The sequence below is a fragment of the Anomaloglossus baeobatrachus genome, chromosome 2 (genome assembly GCF_048569485.1).
Source record: "Anomaloglossus baeobatrachus isolate aAnoBae1 chromosome 2, aAnoBae1.hap1, whole genome shotgun sequence".
In the NCBI taxonomy this organism is placed as follows: Eukaryota; Metazoa; Chordata; class Amphibia; order Anura; family Aromobatidae; genus Anomaloglossus; species Anomaloglossus baeobatrachus.
This window is the reverse complement of record NC_134354.1, coordinates 48,741,201-48,753,397: the sequence shown is the minus strand read 5'-3', so window position 1 is coordinate 48,753,397 and position 12,197 is coordinate 48,741,201. Positions and strand designations below refer to the sequence as shown.

General features: G+C 51.2%; 1 protein-coding gene across 1 annotated transcript in view; it reads left to right on the top strand.

The window, feature by feature from the left end:
• PAXBP1 (PAX3 and PAX7 binding protein 1) overlaps positions 1–12,197 on the top strand; it is a 149,037-nt gene that overhangs the window by 86,867 nt on the left and 49,973 nt on the right. The window contains 2 exon segments of the mRNA XM_075333371.1: positions 8,311–8,807; positions 10,187–10,502. Of these exon segments, the coding sequence (XP_075189486.1) occupies positions 8,311–8,807; positions 10,187–10,502 (813 nt within the window).

Below are 12,197 nucleotides of genomic sequence, written 5' to 3'. Positions count from 1 at the left end.
AGAGAGCGGTGAGATCGACCATGGCTCTGATGGTGCGCATACACGCCTACAGGTGCTTACATGGTAAAGGGACCGACTAGCCAAAGGAAGTCACGCCTGTTATGATTCAGTGACAGAGGAGGATCAGAAAAAGGAAAAGAAACTCTGAAACCCAAAAAGTAACCAGAGTGGCTGGAACCTTAACGGACTGCAGACCTAATACTGACAACTAGACATAGCCGTGGGACGAGCCTACGATGACCTGGTCGCCTCGACACAGCTGGAGAATGAAATATTCTTACAGAGAGAAATATTAGAAAAGCTCATCTGTCTCGGAGTAGTCCCCAAAGATATAGATAGCCCCCAACATGTAAAGACTACGGTGATATAGGAAAACACAATACGTAGCTAGAGAACAGATTCAGCAAAGATGAGGCCCAAACTATCTGCATAGGAAAGAGCACTGACTGCAGCCATAAAAACTCTAGTAAATACTAGCATACCTGATATGGAAAAATACTGAGCCTACAGAGGCTCTTCCCCACTATATCAGTACTCTGGTGCTACTGGGATCCAAGAAAAACACTGATCTAGAGGAGGGGCTGAATTTTGTACCAAGCGTGACAAAACACAATACATAGCAGAACATGGAGCAAGGTGCACAGATATTCTCAGCAGGGCGTGATCCAACTCTACCAAGAACTCCGCACAGGTAAAATAACAAGAAAGTGGAAACCATAAGTAGAGGTACAAAGACCAACTTATCTGAGAGGAGTTCTAGTAGACACAGAGAAAAGGGCTGGTTTCAGAATGTCCTTAGCACACAAGAGATACATTGAGCACCGGCAAGGAACACTAGGAAACTACTCAGTTATATAGGCCCAATCCGAATGGCCTGATTGCAAATCCTCCTCAGCTCGCTGGTTCCCCCATTCAGCAAGTCAACTGCACTACCAGCACTGACCACAAGAGGGAACCCCAAACTGGAATCTAATTCAAATGTATTCACAACACACTCCCTTGCGACTAGTCACTGCACTCATTAGCATATCATAAAGGATCTTTAGAAATACTTTTTCTAAAGATCCCTTTATTTATGCTTCTATAGCCTGGTACTGCTAGGCAGGGATTAGAAATGTGCGTCCAGAACCGCTCTTGGTTCTCGGTGCATACAGGACCTGACAGGTTCCCTTTAACACGAGGTGTTGGTTTAGTGGGAGATAATTTACGGATACCGTATGATGCTACAGATCCATTGACCACTTCGAAGACTTGCCAATTTTGGCAGATAGTTGTCCCTGATGGGCTTTAACGGCAAGAAGTATTATCACTTCATCATGTGACTGATGCATCATACCATATCGCCGAAATGTGCCTAAAAACCCAGGAACCCCACTGATGCCAAGAATGGAGTTTAATTAAAGCAATGGGTATTTCTTCAGCGCTCTATTGGGAGACCCAGACGATTGGGGTATAGCTACTGCCCTCTGGAGGCCACACAAAGCACTACATTAAAAGTGCAAGGCCCCTCCCCCTCTGGCTATACCCCCCCCCCGTGGTATCACGGGTTCTCCAGTTTTAGCTTTGTGTGCGAAGGAGGTCAGACATTCCATGCATAGCTCCACAGATTTTAGTCAGCAGTAGCTGCTGACTATTTCGGATGGAAGAAAAGAGGACACATATAGTGTCCCCAGCATGCTCCCTTCTCACCCCTGGATGGTGTTGTAAGGTTGAGGTACCTATTGCTGGTACAGGGCTGGAGCCTGACATGCTGTTTTCCTTCCACATCCCCTGGTAGGGCTCTGTGGAAGTGGGATCCTGCCGGCCTCTCAGCTCTGACGCCGGGCTCCATCCACAGACCCATTAGAACCTGATGGATACGGAGCAGGAGTACGATCAGGGACAGGCCCTGCATCATACAGGTACTCTGTGTCCCCGGCAGGCACAGACACACTCCGGGCTGGCTGGGTGTTGTAGTGCGCCGGGGACCGCAACGTGGAGTTGGTGTCCCTACAGATTACTGGGGGACTTTTTGTGTATGGGAACGCAGCGCCGACCCCCTCTGGACCGGGCGGCGCTGCCGTGACTTGTGGTGCGCCGGTGATCCGCCGTCCGCGCTTTTACGGCGGCGGCGGTTATAAATTTAGTCCCCGGCTTTTTGGGCCTAGGACGCCGGCAGCTCCGATTCGTTCCCGCCCCCACCCTGTCATTCAGGGTAGGGGAGAGACGCTGTTCGCTAGCAGCGACGAGGGCTGGAGCCTGATTTACATGCTCCAGCCCTCATACTAAGCACAGAGGGAAGCAGGCTTCCCGCTCTTGGTCAGGAACGCCCAGGGCCCGCCCCCCTTCTCTCTCAGGACGCCGGCAGCCATTACATGCATGTCTGGCTGGAGGAAGGACGCAAGGCTCTGGGAGACCTGGACTAGGGGCTATCTGGCGACCACACACCCGCTTTTTTAAGCGGGCGGTAAGCGATTTTTCTGTGCTGGTCCCTCTAGTGCCTCACGGTGTATCGGTGGACTGTGTAAGATATAGAAAGATTGTATTTCTTGCACTGTGAGGTCGCTTCTGGCTGCATATCCCAGATCGCTCTGTGGAAGCAGCAACATGTCATCCTCAAAACGCAAGGCTGCCAAGGCAAAAAGGGCTGTGTATACTGCGTGTGCTGCATGTGGGGCTAATCTACCAGCAGGCTCCGATGACCCCCATTGTGTGCAATGCTCCGACCCGGTGCTGCTTCGCCAGCCGGAGTCAGGAGAGGTAGTGACCCAGGCTGAGACGCTTGTAGGTTCTGCCCCGGTGACAGGGACAGACTTTGCAGTTTTTGCTGATAATATGTCTGTGGCTATGGCAAAAATCCTTGAAACCCTGCAATCTATGCATGGGGCTCAGTCTTTGGGCACGGCGAGGCCTCTGTCCTCAGGTCCCCCTCACTTGGAATGTATCCAGCCCACAGGGGGGTCCCCGGCTTCACAGGCCGAGGATTATGACTCAGATGATAGCCCCAGCCACCCTAAGCGAGCTCGCTGGGAAAGACCCTCGACGTCATCACACTGCTCAGGGTCTCAGCGCAATCAGTCTCCCTGTGATGCGTCTGATGAGAGTGATCAGGAATCCACTCCTGGAACCCCTCTCAACCTGGATACCCCTGATGGGGATGCCATGGTAAACGACCTTATCTCAGCCATCAATAGGCTGTTGGATATTTCTCCCCCAGCCCCTTCAGCAGAAGAGGCGGCTGCGGAGCAGGAGAAGTTTCGTTTCCTTTATCCCAAGCGTAAGTTGAGTGCTTTGTTAGATCACTCTGACTTCAGAGAATCAATCCAGAAGCACGACGCTCACCCAGAAAGGCGTTTCTCTAAACGATCTAAAGATACGCGTTTCCCTTTCCCCCCTGAGGTGGTCAAGCGCTGGACACAGTGTCCAAAGGTAGACCCCCCGATTTCCAAACTTGCAGCTAGATCCATAGTTGCAGTGGAGGATGGCGCTTCACTTAAAGATGCCAATGACAGACAGATGGACCTTTGGTTAAAATCTGTCTATGAAGCTATCGGCGCGTCGTTTGCTCCGGCATTCGCAGCCGTATGGGCACTCCAGGCTATTTCAGCTGGCTTAGCAAAAGTGGATGCTATCATGCATCCAGCAGTGCCGCAAGTGGCGCACCTTACCACGCAGATGTCGGCGTTTGCGTCTTACGCTATCAATGCGGTCCTAGAATCTACCAGTCGCACCTCAATGGCGTCCGCCAATTCGGTAGTTTTGCGCAGAGCCTTGTGGTTAAAGGACTGGAAAGCAGATGCTGGTTCCAAAAAATGTTTAACCAGTTTGCCTTTGTCTAGAGATAGACTGTTTGGCGAGCCATTGGCTGACATCATTAAGCAGTCCAAGGGTAAAGACTCCTCTTTACCACAACCCAGAACAACCAAACCTCAGCAGAAAAAGTGGCAGCAGAGGTTTCAGTCCTTTCGAGGTTCGGGCAAGACACCATTTACCTCGTCCAAAGGGACTCAGAGGACGCAAAGAAACTCAGATTCGTGGCGGACTCACACGCGCCCCAAGAAAGCAAATGGAGGTACCGCTTCCAAAGCGGCTACCTCATGACTTCCAGCCCCCTCCCTCCGCATCGCCGGTCGGGGGCAGGCTCTCCCGCTTTTCCGGCATTTGGATGTCACAGGTCAAAGACCGGTGGGTGACGGACATTTTGTCTCGCGGGTACAGAATCGAGTTCAATTCTCGTCCTCCAGCTCGGTTCTTCAGAACCTCCCCACATCCAGACCGAGCAGATGCTCTGCTGCAGGCGGTGGACTCCCTAAAAGCGGAAGGAGTGGTGATCCCAGTCCCTCCTCAGGAACAAGGGCAAGGGTTTTACTCCAATCTCTTTGTGGTTCCAAAAAAGGACGGCTCGTTCCGTCCTGTTCTGGACCTAAAACGGCTCAACAAACATGTGCACGCCAGGAGGTTCCGGATGGAAACCCTCCGCTCTGTCATTGCCTCAATGTCCAGAGGAGACTTCCTTGCCTCAATAGACATCAAAGATGCTTATCTCCACGTGCCAATTGCTACAGAACATCAACGTTTTCTACGTTTTGTGATAGGAGACGACCATTTTCAGTTCGTAGCTCTTCCATTTGGTCTGGCGACAGCCCCACGGGTCTTCACCAAGGTCATGGCGGCGGTGGTAGCAGTCTTGCACTCTCAGGGACACTCGGTGATCCCTTACCTAGACGATTTATTGGTCAAAGCTCCCTCTCAGGAGGCATGTCAGCACAGCCTGAATGCTACGCTGGAGACTCTACAGTCTTTCGGATGGATCATCAACTTTCCAAAGTCGATCCTATCACCGACTCAGTCACTAACGTATCTTGGCATGGAGTTTCATACTCTAGCAGCGATAGTGAAGCTTCCGCTGAACAAGCAGCGGTCACTACAGACAGGGGTGCAATCTCTCCTGCAGGGCCAGTTGCATCCCTTGCGGCGCCTCATGCATTTCCTAGGGAAGATGGTGGCAGCCATGGAAGCAGTTCCCTTTGCGCAGTTTCATCTGCGCCCACTTCAATGGGACATTCTCCGCCAATGGGACGGGAAGTCAACGTCCCTGGACAGGAAAGTCTCGCTTTCCCAGACGGCCAAGGACTCTCTACAATGGTGGCTCCTTCCCACCTCATTATCTCAGGGAAGATCCTTCCTGCCCCCATCCTGGGCAGTAGTCACGACAGATGCGAGTCTGTCAGGGTGGGGAGCAGTGTTTCTCCACCACAGGGCTCAGGGGACGTGGACTCCGCAGGAGTCCACCCTTCAGATCAATGTTCTGGAGATCAGAGCAGTGTATCTTGCCCTACTAGCCTTCCAGCAGTGGCTGGAAGGAAAGCAGATCCGAATCCAATCGGACAACTCCACAGCGGTGGCATACATCAACCACCAAGGAGGGACGCGCAGTCGACAAGCCTTCCAAGAAGTCCGGCGCATTCTAATGTGGGTGGAGGACAGAGCATCCACCATATCCGCGGTTCACATCCCAGGCGTAGAAAACTGGGAAGCAGACTTCCTCAGTCGCCAGGGCATGGACGCAGGGGAATGGTCCCTTCACCCGGACGTGTTTCAGGAAATCTGTCGCCGCTGGGGAGTGCCGGACGTCGACCTAATGGCATCCCGGCACAACAACAAGGTCCCGGCATTCATGGCGAGGTCGCGCGATCAAAGAGCTCTGGCGGCAGACGCCTTGGTTCAAGATTGGTCGCAGTTTCAGCTCCCTTACGTGTTTCCGCCTCTGGCGCTCTTGCCCAGAGTGCTACGCAAGATCAGATCCGAGTGCAGCCGCATCATACTCGTCGCTCCAAACTGGCCGAGGAGGTCGTGGTATCCGGATCTGTGGCATCTCACGATCGGTCGACCGTGGTCACTGCCAGACCGACCAGACTTACTGTCCCAAGGGCCGTTTTTCCATCAGAATTCTGCGGCCCTGAACCTGACTGTGTGGCCATTGAGTCCTGGATCCTAGCATCTGCAGGATTATCTCAAGGAGTCGTTGCCACAATGAGACAAGCTAGAAAGTCGAATTCTGCTAAGATCTACCACAGAACGTGGAAGATTTTCTTATCCTGGTGCTCGGCTCAGGGAGTGTCTCCCTGGCCATTTGCATTACCCAAGTTTCTTTCCTTCCTGCAATCGGGGTTAGAAAAGGGCTTGTCGCTCAGCTCCCTTAAAGGGCAAGTTTCGGCACTATCCGTGTTTTTTCAGAAGCGTCTAGCACGTCTGTCTAAGGTGCGCACGTTCCTGCAGGGGGTCTGTCATATTGTGCCCCCGTACAAGCGGCCGTTAGATCCATGGGATCTGAACAGGGTACTAGTTGCTCTCCAGAAGCCGCCCTTCGAGCCTCTGAAGGAAGTTTCCTTTTCTCGGCTGTCGCAGAAAGTGGCGTTTCTTGTTGCGATCACATCGCTTCGGCGAGTGTCTGAGCTGGCAGCTCTGTCATCCAAGGCTCCCTTCCTGGTGTTCCACCAGGACAAGGTAGTGCTGCGCCCCATTCCGGAGTTTCTCCCTAAGGTCGTATCCTCTTTTCATCTTAATCAGGATATTTCCTTGCCTTCGTTTTGTCCTCATCCGGTTCACCGGTATGAAAAGGACTTACGTTTGCTAGATCTGGTGAGAGCACTCAGAATCTACATTTCCCGCACGGCGCCCATACGCCGTGCCGATGCACTTTTCGTCCTTGTCGCTGGTCCGCGCAAGGGGTTGCAGGCTTCTAAAGCCACCCTGGCTCGATGGATCAAAGAACCAATTCTAGAGGCCTACCGTTCTGCGGGGCTTCCGGTTCCTTCAGGGCTAAAAGCCCACTCAACCAGAGCCGTGGGTGCGTCCTGGGCATTACGTCACCAGGCTTCGGCTCAACAGGTGTGCCAGGCAGCTACCTGGTCCAGTCTGCACACTTTCACCAAGCATTATCAGGTGCATACCTATGCTTCGGCGGATGCCAGCTTAGGTAGAAGAGTCCTGCAGGCGGCAGTGACACCCCCGTAGGGGAGGGCTGTTTTGCAGCTCTAACATGAGGTATTTCTTTACCCACCCAGGGACAGCTTTTGGACGTCCCAATCGTCTGGGTCTCCCAATAGAGCGCTGAAGAAGAAGGGAATTTTGTTACTTACCGTAAATTCCTTTTCTTCTAGCTCTTATTGGGAGACCCAGCACCCGCCCTGTTGTACTTCGGGATGTTTTTTTGTTGTTTGCGGGTACACATGTTGTTCATGTTGAACGGTTTTTCAGTTCTCCGATGTTATTCGGAGTTAATTTGTTTAAACCAGTTATTGGCTTCCTCCTTCTTGCTTTGGCACTAAAACTGGAGAACCCGTGATACCACGGGGGGGGTATAGCCAGAGGGGGAGGGGCCTTGCACTTTTAATGTAGTGCTTTGGGGCCTCCAGAGGGCAGTAGCTATACCCCAATCGTCTGGGTCTCCCAATAAGAGCTAGAAGAAAAGGAATTTACGGTAAGTAACAAAATTCCCTTCTCTTAGACCTCTGCTCCTTGCATCTCTATGGGACCAGAGGAGATTTCTGAGCCGCAAAGTGAAGATCCTGGATTTTAAAGGGGGTACAGAGGATAGGCAACTAATATCAGAATGGCGGAGATCCAACTCTTAGCACCACCATAGATCAGGCCCAGACAGATTTGTGATTGGGTCTGAGCGGTGATATCGGTCACGGCCACCACCGCAGAGATTGTATACAAACGATGATCTAATGATGAACTATTAGATGTAACATGAAAAGAACAGCTTAGGCTGCTTTCACACCTCCGGTTTTAGCAGAGCCGGCCAATCTGGCTCTAAAACCTATGCAACGGATGCGGCGACAAAACCACATCCTTTGCATAAGTTTTTTACATGCGGCCCGTCCGCAGGCGGCGTCCATAGGCATGCATTGCAAATCGCGCTGCATTGGCCGGATGCGGCGCGATGCGTTTTTTTTTTTTTTTGCTGGACCAAAAAACGTGCCCGGCAACGATCCATCCGGCCGCCGCATCGGCTAAATATGCCACATGTGGCAAAAACCGGACGGAACGCAAGCCCATGCGGCACAATACGGCACTAATGTAAGTCTATGCAAAAAAAAAAAAACGCAACCGGTGGCAAAAAAAAAAATCGGTTGCGTTTTTTCTGCAAAGCGCCGGATTGTGCCGCACAGGAAAAACCGGAGGTGTGAAAGCAGCAGCCTTAGGGAAATGCGATAGTTTTGCACCTGTTCCGTATATCATGTCACGTTTCCGTATACATTGGCAGCATCGTGATGTCTGTTTTTGAAGTATAATAGATCCTTATTTCTTCTTCGTCTTCAGGTTCAAGCACCGCCGCCCGTAGAAGCCAATAACTTGTTCTACCCCAGCACGTACCAGGGGATACCCTACGCTTCAACCTACAACATGCCTTATACTTACGCCGCCTATGGAGCTGCTGAGACAAAATCTCAGAAAACAGATAATTCTGTCTCTTACAAAGCTCCCAGTAATGAGATGACTCCTGTTACTATTGATTTGGTAAAGAAACAGCTTAAAGACAGGTAGGGCAGACTATCCTTCCATTTTGGGAAACTACCTCAGTGTCCCCCCGACACGTGTTGCATGGGGTCAGGGGTGCTGAGCTCTTGTATAACGGCAATGAACTGCTCCCAAGATCCCGGAGAGAAGCAAGAAGTGAGCAAATGCCCCGGAAAACTCAATTACAGCCATATTGTGTTTATGCGCCTAATATTCAGGGCTGAGTCAGTGCGACTTTGTGGACAGTTGCGCAGTGAAAGCCTGTATGTCCGACGGAGAGCGAGGGCCGAGCTCAGAAGGTATACAGGTCCAAAAGCCGCAGCTTGGCCAAAATGTTCTTGGTATAAGGAGCGACCTTAACTTTTTAAAATGAACCTATTGTTGGTGTCTATTATTTTTTGTTTCATCCTCTGATCTGACGATAATTGATCTGAAATAATTGGAAACCTCTCCATGACTTTCTTTTTTCTAATCTGTGTCTGACCTGTTCTCTGATTTGGCAACTCCTTTCACAAGACAGATTGGGGACCAGGGAACCCTCGGTGGGAGAGGGGGGGGGGGGTCATAGATATCGGTCTTATTTGAGGTTATGGATTCATGTACCTAAATACCGTAGCAGCACGTGCCCATGATCAGGACCCGCTGCGTCCTGACCTTGTGGGGCAGCGAGCCTCCTCCGCAGAAGACCATAGCGGCTTGTGCTCATGATCAGGACCCGCTGCGTCCTGACCTGTGGGGCCGCGACTTCTCCACAGGAGACCGTAGCGGCAGGTGCCCATGATCAGGACCCACTGCATCCTGACCCGTGGGGCCGCGAGCCTCCTCTGCAGGAGACCGTAGCAGCCCGTGCCCATGATCAGGACCCGCTGCGTCCTGACCTGTGGGGCCGCGAGCCTCCTCTGCAGGGGACCGTAGCAGCCCGTGCCCATGATCAGGACCCGCTGCGTCCTGACCTGTGGGGCCGCGAGCCTCCTCCGCAGGAGACCGTAGCAGCCCGTGCCCACAATCCGGGCTCGTGCAGTTGCAGTCTGTGTTCTACCTGGAGAGACCACTTGAGACTCCGTAGCAAAGAATAGCAGACCTGTTTATGCTTTGGGCCATACACGCACAGTGGGCATAGGATTTCTAGAAATCTCATCCACTGTGCTTGTACTGTAAAACGCAGCATTTTGGATGCAGCTTAAACATACTTCATCCATTATGCCGTGAACCCTGATCGTGGACACGCAGCCTAAAAGTTTTCTTTTAAGTTCTTAAGTTTGGACACGGTTTCTCTTTGGTCCCTCTACATGCTGCTGCGACACCTTCCCTCCCCCCGATGTTATTTGGGATTATTGAGTAGGTCTGTGCACCAAGTCAAGAGAGCGGCACTAATGACGTTATATCTGCCGTTCCCTGCCGGGGCATGTGCATGTTCTGCATGTGTCGGTCACATGTATTCTGTAATATCTGCTGCCACAACATCCAACGTCACCATCTATAGGGTAGGTGTCTATAAAGTGGGTGTCTATAGGGTGCGTGTCTATAGGGTGCGTGTACACCCTGCTCTTTAGAAGGCGAGTATTGTTATCTTGTCGCTGGCAATATTACCTGATGTACCGCCTGCCTTGTGTGACTCTGTGCCTGTCACATGTCACGCTCTATACCCACTTGTTAATGTGCTTTGTGCCACATATAGGCTCTTCGCAATGGAGAACTTGCACAAAGCAAATCTCGAACTTTACGAGAAGCACGAGAAGAGCCGGATAGACTCCAAAAGTGCGATTACCCGTTTGGATGGCTGCTCGGGGGGCAATGGTGAACGGTACCAGTTTCTGCAAGAAACGCGTGGGTATGTCCAAGACTTGCTTGAGTGTTTCCGTGAAAAGGTAAGAATGCAATCATTTGTTCTGTGCCTAAAAATTGCATTGATTTATTTTCGAATAGATATTGTAGCTCATAGAAGTATGTATTTTACCCGTCCCTTCTCGCATAATACCTTGTCTCCTTCCGTATGAATGGTTGTCTGGTTGAGACGCCGCCGCCTTCAGGTTTCTCAGGTCTCATGGCACCTGCTTGTTTTCCGACAATATTGATATTCATTATGGATGCCAGAAATCCATTCCACATTATACGGAGTGAGGCCCTCCTTGGTAGTGAATCATGGACGGCCAGCAGTAACAAATATGTCAGGGGCTGATTGAAGGGGCTACAGCCGGTACAATTCTTCCATAAAGTCCTATGTTTTGGTGTAGATGGCGTGCAGGTATCCACGGACTAGTGGGAAGATTGCATAGGCTCCAACATAAGAGGCCTCCCCAAGCCCAGAGTCCTCCGACCAGTCCAATATTGTCTACATTTCCCGATGGATAGGCTAATAATACTATCCTCTCAGAAAAGGAGTTTTGACACTTTAAGAATATAAAACATTCAGTGTACATAGCGATCTACTGGCCAGAGATGTCTAAAATTCACAAATGAGCACGTGGATGTATCTATATTCAATCACATGTACGCTTCTGCCTAAAGCTCCCTTATATTTGTTATATATGATATGGTATTGCATAGATTTTTGTGGTATTTTTCCAATTGTCTGCCATTTTTGGAAATGCAACAACTCGACAGTCTAGGGGACCCCCATACACTAGAGAATAGGTCACCGTCTGCTGAGTGATGTGGCAGCTGATCCTTCTGTCTCTGGACTCCTCCATACACCAAGCACTCCTGTGTTCTGGATGAGAGCCGCGGCTAGAAGATAGAGATCAGCAATCTGAGATCACACAGCGTGGATTTGTATCCCCCCCCCACCAATGTGTATGTGGCCTTATGTTAGCAGCAGCAATTGAGAGATAGAGAGAGTTATCGACAGAGAGTTATCGAACAGAGAGAGTTATCGAGAGAGAGAGAGTTATCGAGAGAGAGAGAGTTATCGAGAGAGAGAGAGTTATCGAGAGAGAGAGAGTTATCGAGAGAGAGAGAGTTATCGAGAGAGAGAGAGTTATCGAGAGAGAGAGAGTTATCGAGAGAGAGAGAGTTATCGAGAGAGAGAGAGTTATCGAGAGAGAGAGAGAGTTATCGAGAGAGAGAGAGAGTTATCGAGAGAGAGAGAGTTATCGAGAGAGAGAGATTTCTTTGTCGCTCTATTGGGAGACCTAGACAATTGGGTGTATAGCTACTGCCCTCCGGAGGCCACACAAAGTATTACACTTAAAAGTGTAAGGCCCCTCCCCTTCTGCCTATACACCCCCCGTGGGATCACGGGCTCCTCAGTTTTCATGCTTTGTGCGAAGGAGGTCAGACATCCACGCATAGCTCCACTGTTTAGTCAGCAGCAGCTGCTATGTCGGATGGAAGAAAAGAGGGGCCCATACTAGGGCCCCCAGCATGCTCCCTTCTCACCCCACTTTTGTCGGCGGTGTTTGTTAAGGTTGAGGTACCCATTGCGGGTACGGAGGCTGGAGCCCACATGCTGCTTTCCTTCCCCATCCCCTTAGGGCTCTGGGTGAAGTGGGATCTTATCGGTCTCCAGGCACTGAGGCCGGTGCTCCATCCACAGCCCCAGGGACTCTGCTGGACATGGAGCTGAGTATCTTCAGGGACATGGCCCTGCTACGATTGAGGTACTCTGTGTCCCCATAAAGGGGGACCCGCGCACAGACACACGGCAGCACTGCTGGGTGTGTTAGTGCGCCAGGGATGGCGGCGCTGCC